The sequence below is a fragment of the Aythya marila genome (genome assembly GCF_965140915.1).
Source record: "Aythya marila genome assembly, chromosome: 11".
In the NCBI taxonomy this organism is placed as follows: Eukaryota; Metazoa; Chordata; class Aves; order Anseriformes; family Anatidae; genus Aythya; species Aythya marila.
The window spans coordinates 13,683,905-13,697,828 of NC_139052.1; the positions used below are offsets into that span (position 1 = coordinate 13,683,905).

At 58.1% G+C, this 13,924-nt stretch overlaps 1 protein-coding gene across 2 annotated transcripts; it reads left to right on the plus strand.

Annotated features, from left to right (window-relative positions):
* Positions 1 to 4,120: 4,120 nt before the first annotated feature.
* Positions 4,121 to 13,374, plus strand: KIF7 (kinesin family member 7; the record flags this gene model as incomplete). 2 transcript variants are annotated; one of them, XM_082768642.1, is made up of 19 exons in its annotated part: positions 4,121 to 4,424; positions 5,040 to 5,240; positions 5,375 to 5,792; positions 6,575 to 7,106; positions 7,446 to 7,583; positions 7,722 to 7,949; positions 8,355 to 8,527; positions 8,769 to 8,878; positions 9,157 to 9,291; positions 9,665 to 9,867; positions 9,967 to 10,164; positions 10,417 to 10,542; positions 10,967 to 11,143; positions 11,411 to 11,626; positions 11,816 to 12,022; positions 12,135 to 12,333; positions 12,416 to 12,565; positions 12,654 to 12,993; positions 13,091 to 13,374. In XM_082768642.1, 18 exons carry the CDS (start codon positions 4,121 to 4,123, stop codon positions 12,989 to 12,991), a joined length of 4,053 nt encoding a protein of 1,350 aa, XP_082624768.1. In that variant the 3' UTR covers positions 12,992 to 12,993; positions 13,091 to 13,374. The 2 variants fall into 2 exon arrangements, with proteins under 2 accessions (XP_082624768.1, XP_082624767.1); XM_082768641.1 differs by having other exon boundaries at positions 12,654 to 13,374.
* Between the last annotated feature and the right edge of the window lie 550 nt (positions 13,375 to 13,924).

A 13,924-nucleotide genomic window follows, 5' to 3' on the forward strand; every position in this document is an offset into this window, starting at 1 on the left:
GGAGTCCTTTTTCCTCAAGTCAGCTTGCCTGTGGGCACTGGGCTCCTCTCAGGGTCTGCCGAGGCCCCTGTTTGCTCTCGTGTCTCTTGCCATCCAGCGCGTCCCATACCCCGGGGAACACCCTTCAGCACACTGTGGAGCCCTGCCTGTCCCCTTCCACAAGGGTCAATGTTGAAGATTGACTCCACCTTAAGGGACATAGTGCCTTTTGTGGCTTCTCTCTTCTCTTTGAAACAACGAGGATAAAACAGAAAAGATGTATAGCAAGCTGAAGGGATTGCTGAACTTGATAAATTGTTGTATTGGCCTTAGTTTTGTATCGGCCTTGCTTTTCTATCACGAGAAGACTCAGTTCTAGCCACAAAATCAAGGCTGAAGAAGGAACATGGTGCCCAAAGTAGAACTGAATTAAATTAGCCTATCTTTGCCTGCTCCTCCTGCACGTACATCCTGGAGGAGCTGTACATTTGGGGGTAGATGGGGAGGGGTGAGGGTTGTCATATTTACCCAGATATTGCCCTTTACATAATCGTGTCTCCCTATCTCTAAGGGGGAAACGGATCCTAGGCCAGGAGCTGGTGGGGCTCATTGAGAGGGCTTTAAACTAGGTAAGATGGGGGACGGGGCTGAAACAAGGCTCGTTAGAGCTGTGCCGGGGGGACAACGGCAAGGCTGGGAGAGAAGGCAATGGCCCTTCAAGTGAAGTGCATCTCCACTAATGCACGCAGCATGGGTAACAAACAGGAGCTGGAAGCCATCGTGCGGCGGGCAGGCTACGATTTGGTTGCCATCACGGAAATGTGGTGGGACCACTCTCATGACTGGAGTGCTACTCAGTGTCTGGCTATAGGCTCTTCAGAAGGGACAGGCAGCATGGAAGGGGTGGTGCTGTGGCTCTCTATATCAGAGTTTTGATGTCGTGGAACTTGAGGCTGGGAATGCTAAGGCTGAGTCCCTATGGGTTAGGATCAGTGGGAAGGCCAACAAGGCAAGCATCCTGGTGGGGGTCTGTTATAGACCGCCGAACCAGGATGAGGAGACGGATGAAGAGTTCTACAGGCAGCTGCCAAAAGTTGCGAAATCGTCAGCGCTTGTTCTCATGGGGGACTTCAACTTCCCAGATATATCCTGGAAGCACAACACAGCCCAGAGAAAGCAGCCTAGGAGGTTTCTGGAGAGCGTGGAAGAGAGCTTCATGGCACAGCTGGTTAGTGAGCCTACCAGGGGAGATACCCTGCTAGACATTCTCTTCACAAACAGAGGACTGGTAGGAGGTGTGGCGGTTGGAAAGTGTCTTGGGCAGAGTGACCATGAAATGGTAGAGTTCTCCATTCTTGGAGAAGCCGGGAAGGGGACCAGTAAAACTGCTGTATTGGAGTTCCGGAGGGCCGACTTGGATCTGTTCAGGACACTGGTTGGCAGAGTCCCCTGGGAGGCGGCTCTGAAGGGCAGAGGAGTCCGGGAAGGCTGGACTCCTGAGTCCAGGAAGGAAATCTTAATGGCGCAGGAGCGGTCTGTCCCCACGTGCCCAAAGACGAGCCGGCGGGGAAGAAGACCGGCCTGGCTGAACAGAGAATTGTGACTTGAGCTTAGGAGAAAAAAGAGGGTTTACGATCTTTGGAAAAGAGGGCGTGCTACTTGGGATCACTATAAGGATGTTGCGAGGCAGTGCAGAGACAAAATTAGAAAGGCCAAAGCTCATCTGGAGCTCAATCTGGCTACTGCCATTAAAGACAACGAAAAATGTTTTTACAAATACATCAACGCAAAACAGAGGACTAAGGAGAATCTCCATCCTTTCCTGGATGCGAGGGGGAACTTAGTTACAAAAGACGAGGAAAAAAAAAACAGTTACTCTCTGGATACCCAGTACCCTGAACTGGTGGAAGGGGATGGGGAGCAGAATGTGGCCCTCACTATCCATGAGGAAATGGTTGGCAACCTGCTACAGCACTTGGATGTACGCAAGTTGATGGGGCCAGATGGGATCCACCCGAGGATACGGAGAGAGCTGGCGGAGGAGCTGGCCAAGCCGCTTTCCATCATTTATCAGCAGTCCTGGCTATCGGGGGAGGTCCCAGTCGACTGGCGGCTAGCAAACGTGACGCCCATCTACATGGAGGGCCGGAGGGTAGACCTGGGGAACTATAGGCCTGTCAGTTTGTCCTCAGTGCCAGGGAAGCTCATGGAGCAGATTATCTTGAGTGTCATCACGTGGCACTTTCAGGGCCACCAGGTGATCAGGCCCAGTCAGCAGGGGTTTATGAAAGGCAGGTCCTGTTTGACGAACCTGATCTCCTTCTATGACAAAGTGACGTGCTTGGCAGATGAGGGCAAGGCTGTGGATGTGGTCTACCTTGACTTCAGTAAGGCTTTTGACACCGTTTCCCACAGCATTCTCCTCAAGAAACTGGCTGCTCGTGGCTTGGACTGGCGTACGCTTTGTTGGGTTAAAAATTGGCTGGATAGCCGGGCCCAAAGAGTCGTGGTGAATGGAGCCAAGTCCAGTTGGAGGCCTGTCACTAGTGGCGTCCCCCAGGGCTCGGTGCTGGGGCCAGTCCTCTTTAATATCTTTATCGATGATCTGGATGAGGGGACCAAGTGCACCCTCAGTAAGTTTGCAGATGACACCAAGTTAGGTGCGTGTGTCGATCTGCTTGAGGGTAGGAAAGCTCTGCAGGAGGATCTGGATAGGCTGCACCGATGGGCTGAGGTCAACTGCATGAAGTTCAACAAGGCCAAGTGCCGGGTCCTGCACCTGGGGCGCAATAACCCCAAGCAGAGCTACAGGCTGGGAGAGGAATGGTTGGAGAGCTGCCAGGCAGAGAAGGACCTGGGAGTGATGGTGGATAGTCGGCTGAGTATGAGCCAGCAGTGTGCTCAGGTGGCCAAGAAGGCCAACGGCATCCTGGCTTGTATCAGGAGCAGCGTGACCAGCAGGGCTAGGGAGGTGATCGTCCCCCTGTACTCAGCTCTGGTGAGGCCGCACCTCGAGTACTGTGTTCAGTTTTGGGCCCCTCGCTACAAGAAGGACATGGAGGTGCTTGAGCGGGTGCAGAGAAGGGCGACGAAGCTGGTGAGGGGCCTGGAGAACAAGTCCTACGAGGAGCGGCTGAGGGAGCTGGGCTTGTTCAGCCTGGAGAAGAGGAGGCTCAGGGGCGACCTTATCGCTCTCTATGGGTACCTCAAGGGAGGCTGTAGCGAGGTGGGGGTTGGTCTGTTCTCCCACGTGCCTGGTGACAGGACGAGGGGGAATGGGCTTAAGTTGAGCCAGGGGAGTTTTAGGTTAGATGTTAGGAAGAACTTCTTTACCGAAAGGGTTGTGAGGCATTGGAACAGGCTGCCCAGGGAAGTGGTGGAGTCACCATCCCTGGAAGTCTTCAAAAGACGTTTAGATGTAGAGCTTAGGGAAATGGTTTAGTGGGGACTGCTAGCGTTAGGTCAGAGGTTGGACTCGATGATCTTGAGGTCTCTTCCAACCTAGAAAATTCTGTGATTCTGTGATTCTGTGATTTTGTATCTCATGGTGGATGGAGTATATCACTACCAATAGGCTATATCATGACCGATGGGGTATATCATGATCGACGGGGCATATCATGACTGAAGGGTATCTCACAACTGACTGTTGAGATACAGCTGGTGGGGTATCTCTTGACTGATGGGGCATCTCACGACCAATGGGGTATATCATGACTGATGGGGCATCTCACAAGAGGTGGGGCATCTCACAACTGACAGGGTATATCACAACCAACAGGGTATCTCATGACTGATGGGGCATCTCACAGCTGGTGGGGTATATTGTGATAGATGGGGTATATCACGACTGGCAGGGCATCTCACGACTGACAGGGCATCTCACGACCCGACTGATGGGCTATATCACGACTGGCGGGGCATCTCCTGACCGACGGGGTATATATCACGACTGCTGGGGCACCTCACGACTGATGGGGCACCGCATGCCGCCCGCTGCCCCCCTCCCCTCGCAGCCTCCCCCCCACATCCCCCGGTCCCGGCCCCCTCCCGTCCCCGCTCCCCCCGTGTCGGTGCGGGGCGGTTCCTCCTGACGCCATCTCCCCGCGCCCAGCCGAGCGAAGCCGCGCCGGGCCCGGCCATGGCCCCGGAGGGGGCCGCGGTGCGGGTGGCGGTGCGGGTGCGGCCGCTGCTGCCCAAGGAGGTGCTGCGGGGCCACCGGCCCTGCCTGCGGGGCGACGCCGCCACCGGGGAGGTGGCCCTGGGCCACCGGCGCCGCTTTCGCTTCGCCGCCGTGCTGCCCGAGGCGGCGGGGCAGGCGGCCGTGTACAGCGCCTGTGTGCGGCCCCTGCTCCGAGCCTTCTTCCAGGGCTTCAACGCCACCGTCTTCGCCTACGGACAGACCGGCTCCGGCAAGACGTACACCATCGGCGAGGCCAGCGTCGGTGGGTACCGGGCTCCCCCGGGGCCGGGGGGGGGCTCTGAGGGGGCAGAGGGGGGCTGCTGGCCCCTGGTCCCCTCACGGAGCCCCCCCCCCCCGGGATGCTCGGTGGTCTCCGTGCCTCGCACCCGCTGGGTTTTGTCCCCGTCCCCAGGCTGCGTTCGGCTCCCCAGCCGCTCTGGGGGCTCCATTGGTTTGGGGGGCTGCCTCAGGCAAAAGCAGGATGGTTTAAAACTTGAACGGTGCAGTGCCACGGGCAGATAAATGCAGTCTCCGAGCACAAACCAAAAAGTTCTCGGAGCTAGGAAGGTTCGTGGAGTAATGCTGGTTTCACAGGGAGGCACACTGCAGCTTCAGACACGATGTAATGCACCTTAGGAAGAAGTGTATGCTCGGATCTGCCACTGCTATGCAGGACAGAATTGGGATAGGATTTACCCCTGAGTCCAGTGTCTTAAATAAAACACCCCCAGGGAGGTTTAGCCTGCACTCCCGGTGGGAAGGCAGCGTGGATGCTCCTTTCTAGAAGCAACGTGTGCTGCAGGCTGGCTTCTGCCTCCGTCCCCAGCCAGTACAGCACTCACTGCATCCTGTAACCGTGTCCATTTCTCTCTGCCAGCTGCCATCAATGAAGATGAGCAGGGCATCATCCCGCGAGCCATGGCCGAGACCTTCAGGCTCATCGACGAGAACGACCTGGTTGACTACACGGTGCGGGTGTCCTACCTGGAGGTGTACAAGGAGGAGTTTCGGGACTTGCTGCAGGTGGATACGGCCAGCAAAGACATCCAGATCCGCGAGGATGACAAGGGGAACGTCGGTACGTGTGGCTGCTCTCGGGCTCCCTTTTCTCCCCGTTCCCAAGGCCGTTTTGGGGTTAGGCACCTGAAAGCAGGGCCAGGCCTTCCTCAGGCAGCCCATCCCTTATGGCCAGGGCTCCGTTTGCCATTGCAGTGCTCAGCGGCGTGAAGGAGTCGGAGGTGGAGGGGCTGGACGAGGTGCTGAGCCTGCTGGAGATGGGCAACACAGCCAAGCACACGGGAGCCACCCACATCAACGCGCAGTCAAGCCGCTCACACACCATCTTCACGGTGACGATGGAGCAGCGGCGCGGGGCCGGCCGCCTCACCCGCCTCGCCCTCCACAACCACCCCTCGGTCCCCGCCTCGGGCCAGGTCCTGGTTTCCAAGTTCCACTTCGTGGACCTGGCGGGCTCAGAGCGGATTGTGAAGACTGGAAACACGGGGGAGAGGCTGAAGGAGAGCATCCAGATCAACAGCGGGCTGCTGGCCTTGGGCAACGTCATCAGCGCCCTGGGGGACCCTCGGAGGAAGAGCAGCCACATCCCCTACAGGGATTCCAAAATCACCAGGTATGGATCGGGACTGGCACCCCACAATCTCATGGCTGGTGGCCCAGCAGGAGGGATGTGATGCTCCTTTGTGGCTTTCTGGCCAGCTGATGGCCTTTCCCATGCCCTGCCTGCCAGGTTTGGTGGCAGAGACCCCAAGCTAACTGAGAGGGGCTTGCAGGGCGAGTCACCCCTTCTGCTCGCACACCAGGGCTCTCGGTGTGACTGCTTGGTTGTGAGAGCTCTGCTGGTCTGGCATTTCGTAAGTCTGCCCTGTGGGGGAGGTTTCATGTGGGGAAAGCTGAAGAACAGTGAGGCCAGGCTACCGATTTCATGCTAGCTCGTTGTGGTGCTGCAGAAGAGGAGGCTTGAGGCTTGCTTAAGTCATGATACTGAATCTGCAGTGGGGTGTTCAGGCCATTCCTGCCTGGCAGTGACTAAAGATGCTTCTGTTCGGTTTGCTTGGTGGTTTGCCTGTGACGAGCCGCCCCACGGTTAGTTTTCAGCTTGAGCAGGTGCCCTTTGCAGTCTCCAGCATGTTCCCTCACAGCACACACGTAGCAAGGAACGCAGAGTTGGGTAGCACGCAGCTTCAGGCGTTACGCAGATGGAAACTTGCCGTGGTGCAAACTGTGAGTCCTCTGCTTAATCACTGCTCACTGCAATAGTGCTGAGCTGGCTGCAGAGCCAGAACATCATTCTCCTTGGGTTTGAAAACCTTTGAAAAGGGCTGGAAACCTTTGGGTTCCTGCATTATTTTGCATTTCAGCTAGTTTAATCACCTGTGTCTGTGCTTCCCCCAGGATCCTGAAAGACTCCCTGGGAGGGAATGCCCAGACTGTGATGATAGCCTGCGTCAGCCCTTCCTCCTCCGACTTCGACGAGAGCCTCAACACGCTGAACTACGCCAGCCGAGCTCAGAACATCCAGAACAAGGCGGTGGTGAACTGCCGCAAGGAGACGGAGCACGTCGAGGAGCTTCACCGGCAGATAAAGAACCTGCAGAAGGCGCTGGAGCAGCGGCACCGCTCGGAGACCCGCATCATCAACCGCTCCGACACCACCAAACGCAGCGCCCCAGACCCCACGGCTCGGCTGTTGGCGGAGTGCGCGCACTACAGGACCTGCACGGACGCCGCGTACCGGCTGCTGACGGAGCTGCAGGAGGACAGCAACCTGACGGTGGAGCAGATCCTGCGGGTGAAGGAGTGGCTGTGCGCGGTGGAGAGCGAGAGGAGCGAGCTGACCTCGGCCGGGCTGGATAGCGGCATCGAGAGCACCTCCGCGGAAGAGCAGGGCCTCGACGCACGAGGCTCGAAGCTGGCAAAAGGCCAGGTGACGAGGCTTCGAGGTGTTTCAGCGCCGAGGTGGGGAGGAGGTGGTGTTTCCCTGTCCCACCGCTGCTGCAGAGAGCAGCAGCCACATGGTGGAAGGAGCAGGAGAGGGAGTGGAGGAAAAGCACTGTGGCCAAGAGGCCGCAGGGGGGCAGGAAGCCATGGTGCTCCCACAGCATGTTGCAGACAGCAACAGCTTGGTCTCAGCTGCAGCTGGGAGATTGATTTCACAAGCAAAACCTCCGCAAAGCTGTGCCTGCAGAGCCCTTATGGAGGCCAGCACAGGGAGGGATGGACAAAGGTGAATGCTGACATCGCCTCTCTTGTATTTTGGGGACAGGTGAACACAGAGAAGGGGTGTGAGACCGTCAAAGACGAGCACGTGGCCAAGCTGCAGAGACAAGTGGAGCGCCTGGAGGAGGAGAACCGTGACTTCCTGGCTGCCCTGGAGGATGCCATGGAGCAGTACAAACTGCAGGTATTTCTGGGCTCTGCTTTCACAAATTGGGCCTGCCCCAGTGCAGGCATTAGGGCAGGTACAACCCAGCCTTTGGGCTCCTGTGCAGCAGTTCTGGGATCCACATGTACGTAATGACATTTTTCTTGTTGCTTTCAGAGTGACAAACTGCAGGAACAGCAGGATAAGATCTCCGAGCTGCACGTGCGCCTGGAGATGGCCATGCCAAACCTGTGTGTGCCAGAACTGCTGGAAGACCTTCACCTGGTCACTGCCGCCCAGAGACCTCACACGGCCCCTCTGGCTGCTGCGCAGTCCCACGGCCTCTGCGGGGTTCCCTCGGGGCTCCTTCCTGCCGAGCAGAGCGGAAGGGTCCTCTGTAGGAAGGTGAGAGCACAGGTCTGCCCCTGAGGAGCTGCTGCCTTTTTGCTCTGATTCCCTTCGGCATAGGAACTGCTATTCCCACCCCTGAACATGAATCTGGTCAAAGCTGCACTCAGCATGCACACCAGGAAGGATTCTTGTCTCGAGAAAAGCTCAAGCTTCCAAACTGAGGCTCTTACTTTGATATTAGTGGCAGGTTGAAGACTTTGCTCAGCTTCTGAGCAGCAGCTGTCTGCCTCTAGCAAAACTCAGTTCTCCTGCAAACACTGTTTTGTGGCTTTCCTGCGTGCCTAATAGCGATTCCCAGCTGAGACTCAGCTGCTTTTGCCATCACTGGCTCTCCTGTGGCACATTTCCTCTCTTTCCGATTCTCTGCCCCGGCAGCTTGACAGCAATCCCTCCTTGCAGGACGAGGACCTGGCAGGCTGTCACCCGAATCACACGCAGCGTCCGCCCAGCAGCACAGAGGTCAAAGACACGGTGCTGAGGAGGGAGCTCAGCCAGGACTCAGAGAAGCTGGCAGAGCTCTCCTCGGAAGAGGAGGAAGAGTGGGAACAGAAACAGTCCCTGTGCCAGCGCCGGTGAGTTGAGGCTGTCCCAGCGCCCTACATTGCCCTGGGAGCTGTGGGAGCCTGTGCTGCAGCAGGGAGCTCAGCCTCCTCTGCATAGGGTGTAGACGCAAATGCTGCTTATGGGGTCAGTGGTGCTGCAGAGACAGCTGTCAGCTCACTGGGGAGCTCACCAGCGTCTGTTCTGACTCTTGTGGATCTCAGGGTCCTTGCTGGGAGCAGCCCCAGCTGATTAACGTGCTGCTCTTTCCAGAAATGGGATTCAGAACTGGAGCAAGAGGGAGGCGTGCAGCAAGCTGGGCGAGGAGCTGAGCGGAGCCAGTCCCCGCCTGATGCAGGAGGAGCAGCTGGAGCTGCTAAAAGGCAAGTGGCAACTGTAGCTGGTGGGACTGGGGGTTTCCTTCTGATAGGAGGGCACTGTGTCCCACCGGGCTGAAGCCCGGGGACAAAGCGGAGCAGGTAACGTTCTCCCTGCTTCTGTTGGGGAGAGGTTTGGCCTGCTGGGATGTGGGACGAGCTGCCTGCTCTGGTGCACGCAGCAGGTGACTCGGGGCGGTTCTTGGCTACAGCTCTGAGGTCTAACTGCCCTTCTGTCCCCTGGCGAGGATGGGAGAGTCCTTATCTGGGAATCTGTGTTGCAGAGGCCTGCCGGAGGCGGGAGCGCCTTCCAGGGAAGGACTCGGAGTGGAGGCTGGTGCAAGCACAGCAGAAGATCCGCGAGCTGGCCATCAACATCCGCATGAAGGAGGAGCTGATCACGGAGCTCATTAAGACAGGTGCGGAGCTGCTGGAGAGGCAGATAAGCAGGGGGTGGTTGGGGAACGTGCACACATCCCCTGTGAAATCTCCTCCTAGGTGGGATGCTTGGTCCCTGCTTCCATCCTCCCCTTCCCTTGTTGTGTGCCCCATCCCTTCTGCTGGCAGCAGGGCACTGCTTCCCTCTGCCTCCTGCTGCCTGAGGCCTTTCCCCTTGGTTTCTGCCCAAATTCCCGTGCCTAGAATTGCTGAAAGGAGCTGGGGGAGGAGGGCTGGAAGTCCCTGCACTCAGTCTGTAGCCACCTGCCAAAAATATTTGGACAGAGGGGAAAGGTCTGGCCCGGCTGGGAGGGAAGGGGAGCTGGAGGTCATTGCGGAGGGGCTGCCTTGCAGGCAAGGACGCGCAGGCCCTGAACAAGCAGTACTGCCAGAAGATCAGCGAGCTGGAGCAGGAGGCAGAGCAGGTGCGGGCCGAGCTGAGTGACAGCCAGAAGCAGCTCCAGGAGCTGGAGGGCAAAGAGCCGTGGGACCCCGGGGAGAAGCGCAAGCTGCAGGAGTACCGCACGCGCGTGGCAGCTGCCCAGAGCAAGGCGCAGGTGGGTGCGAACGGAGGGCGCCTGGCTCTGTCCCCGGGGGAGCTGGGGACGCTCTGCCAAGGGCTCGGGGGCCACCAAGCAGTTTCACCCCCCGGGCAGGTCCTGTGCAAGAAGAAGCAGGCGACGGAGAGGCTGGTGTCGCTTTCGGCGCAGAGCGAGAAGCGGGTGCAGGAGCTGGAGAGGAACATCCAGCTGATGCGGCGGCAGCAGGGCCAGCTGCAGCGGCGGCTGCGGGAGGAGAGCGAGCAGAAGCGGCGGCTGGAGGCCGAGATGAATAAGCGGCAGCACCGTGTCAAGGTAGGAGCTGGCAGGAGCAGCTGTGCGACTGCTGCATTTCTGAAGGTGATGGATGGGCTGGGCAGGGGCGGGTAGCTCTGATGCTGCCTGTGATCTCAGCATCAGGCTGGAGAGAGGGTGGCGGGTGCTGTGTTTCTTTTTTAAGAGCTCCCAAAGAGCTGGCTGGGAGAGTAGCCCGTCCAGCAGCCCGCGGTGCTCAGTTCTCAAGCAGCGTGCACCCCTCGAGGCTAGCGGTTGCCCCTTCCCATGCAGGAACTGGAACTGAAGCACGAGCAGCACCAGAAAATCCTGCGCATCAAAACGGAGGAAATCGCAGCTTTCCAGAGGAAGCGGCGGAGCGGCAGCAACGGCTCGGTGATCAGCCTGGAGCAGCAGCAGGTACGGGCACAGCGAGCCTGCCTCGTCTGTTGGTGCCTCAGCTCGAGACCTAGCACACTTGGTTACGAATCCATCCTCCCCTTAAGGAGGACAGTCCGTAATGGCACTTGCATCTGGTAGCAGAAGACTTAAATCATGTCTTATCTCCAGGGCCAGGATCTCTCCTGAAGTATCAGTAGAGAAGCTCTGAAATCGCATTTGCTCGCAGAAGGGGGTTGGTGGGAGATGGAGCCCCCCAGGGGCTCCTGGGCAGCTGGGGATTTGGCTCAGCTCTGTGTTTTGGCAAGCTAGGAGGATAAAAACAGTGAAGTCTGGGCCATTTGGGTTAGCAGAGATGGAGTCAACCCCCCTGCTCTTCAGGCTAGCAGTCCTGGCGCTGCTGCTGTCTGTACACCTGCACGGGCTTTTTGCCTCCTTCCCTCAGAAAATTGAGGAGCAGAAGAAGTGGCTGGACATGGAGATGGATAAAGTTCTTGAGCAGCGCCGGGCCCTAGACGAGCTGGAGGATGAGCTGAGGAAGCGTGAAGCTATCGTGGCCAAGAAGGAAGCCCTGCTGCAGGAGAAGAACGGCCTGGAGAGCAAGAGACTGCGCTCCAGCCAGGTAGGACAAGAACGTGACACCTCTGCCCCTCGCACCATTTCCAGCAGTGTTGTCCCAGGTCTGGCAGAACCAGGCTAGGTGATGGTATTGGAAAACAGGTGGAAAATCTGCCTCTGTCAGAGAGCCTGTTTGTGCTGGGCCTCTGACCTCATTGTTTTGGAAATCCTTGGCTTATGTGTGCGTGGGGGTCACTTGACTTATGGAGGGGGTGAAAAGGGGCTGGGGGCTTTTCTTTGGAGCAGATCCATCGAGTATCTTCTGCTGCAGGCGCTGACGGACGACATCGTGCGCGTGTCCAGCCGCCTGGAGCACCTGGAAAAGGAGCTGACTGAGAAGAGCGGGCAACTGCGGCACGGCAGCGCCCACGACCAGCAGCAGATCCGCCAGGAGATCAACAGCCTGCGGCAGGAGAAGGACCAGCTGCTCAAGCAGAGGCTGGAGCTCGACAACAAGCTGCGCCAGGGCACCCTGCTGTCCCCAGAGGTACCTCTTCTTGGGCTGGAGGTAAAGATCTGAGCACGGGGCCAGCAGCAGATGCTCCTCCGCATCCCCAAACCGGGCAGATCCCAACCTCCCATCAGCGTTGTCTTAGCCAGGAGATGAAAAAGCTCGAGGGCAGGGGTTAGGCAGCAAACCCTTTGCTCTCTGGTAACTGCAGCTCTGCCCTGGCAGGAAGAACGGATCTTGTTCCAGCTGGACGAGGCCATCGAGGCACTGGACGCAGCCATCGAGTACAAGAACGAGTCCATCACGTGCAGGCAGCGAGTCCTGCGGGCCTCGGCCAGCCTGCTGTCCCAGTGCGAGATGAACCTCATGGCCAAGCTCAGCTACCTCTCCTCCTCCGAGACCCGGGCTCTGCTCTGCAAGTACTTCGACAAGGTGGGAGCGCCGGGGGGATCCTTAGGGGCTGACCAACCTCTTGTTTTCCTCATCGAGGAAACTGGAGGAGGCAGAGCGGGGCGAGGCAGGAGCTGACCTGTTCCTCCGGCAGGTGGTGACGCTGCGGGAGGAGCAGCACCGGCAGCACATCGCCTTCTCGGAGCTGGAGATGCAGCTGGAGGAGCAGCAGCAGCTGGTGCACTGGCTGGAGGTGGCCTTGGAGCGGCAGCGCCTGGAGACAGACCGGCAGCTGACGCTGCAGCAGAAGGAGCACGAGCAGAGCGTGCAGCTGCTGCTCCAGCAGAGCCGCGGTAACCGCCCAGCTCCCTGCAAGCAGCAGCGACGCCGCTCGCACGCTTCAGAGCTGGAAGTGGCCTCTGTTTCCCTTCACAGAGCACATGGACGAGGGGCTGGCCAGCAGCAAGCTGCAGTACGAGGGGAGGATCCAGCTGCTGGAAAAGGAGCTGAGCCGCTGCCTGCGGGCAAACCAGGAGCTGAGCCAGAGGCTGAGCAGCTTGAGTCTCCAGCCGGGAGGGCCCAAAGGTGAGAGGAGGTTTGGGATTTGCCTTCCCTACCACGCTCGAGGCAGGGCTTTGAGTGGAGATGCTGATGCTCCTCTCTTTCCCTGCAGGCATGGAGAGAAATGCGCACGAGGAGCCCAGCCCTGGGGAGCTGCCCATGCCTCTGGCTGCCGCTGAAGAAAGCCACCGCCTGCGGGATGAGAGCAGGGACCTGGTGCACGCCCCGTTGCCATCCACCTGGCGCCGTTCCTCCCTGCCCAGCGACAGCCCCGGGGACCCCCGGAGGGACGCGGAGCACTCACTCAGGGCTGGGCAGCCCCACGAGGTGCAGCTGCCCCGGGGCCTCCCTCCCGCCAAGCCCCGCTGGGAGCCCCGCCGAGCCAGCCTGAACGTGAGCCCCATGCCGCACCATCCAGCCATGATCGACGTCAGGAAAAACCCACTCTAGGTGTAGGCTTCACGCTACCCTGCAGGAAGGAGGGGGTACTGCTGACAGGAGCCTTTCTGCCCCCTCCACCAGCCTGGCTACAATGCTGTTACATTTCAGATGCCCAAGGAAGAAAGAGACAGGAATTCTGTAAGGGAAACAAGCGTGCAAGGTGCAGGACAGCTCACACTCCACGTTGCTGCCACGCAGGACAGCTCTGACCCAACGCCTCTCCTCCTGCACCCGCTGCAGCTCGAACACCGGGACAGGGGAAATGCCTCCCTGGCCTCTGACACTAAGAACTTGTTTACAGTTGGGAAGCCCCTGCCGCAGGGCTTGCTCAGCAGTTTCGGAGAATTTGTAAATAGGTTTTTGTAGGAACTTTTTGTAACTTTTCTAATAAAGCAGAGTGAGTTTTATGAAGCAGTTGCCAGAGGCTGCAGTGGTCATTTACTCGGATTATGCAGGAAAGTTTTATTTATAGCTCACTGCATGGGATCTAGAGTACCTGCTTCTGTAAGCACTCAGAATAACCATGACAAATACCTGTTCCCAACACTGCTTTCCAGTCAGGAGTTCAGCATTTCCTCTGCCCACAGAGCCTGAGCTGGCAGGCTTCCTACATGAAGTAGGAAAAGCAGCTCCATACAGCAGTGCAATCGAAGCATCCAGGATAAAAGCAGCCCTGGGTCAACATCATTTTCCATTCCTGCCTATAAAGGGCCTTAAATAAAGCAGCGTTCCCTTCCAGCTGTAAGGGAGGTTAAATACAGTCCTGTGCCATGGCACTGACCCCATTCACGTGGAGGAGCCCCGGGTACCTGCTTTAACGATGGGGGACTCCTGACTAGAAGCAAGCCCCCACTTCAGTTGAAGTTGTGAGCACCAGTACCACAATTCCCATTTGAAATTTTTTAACATAAATTTGAATTAAAAGCCAGGAAGGGGAAGTAC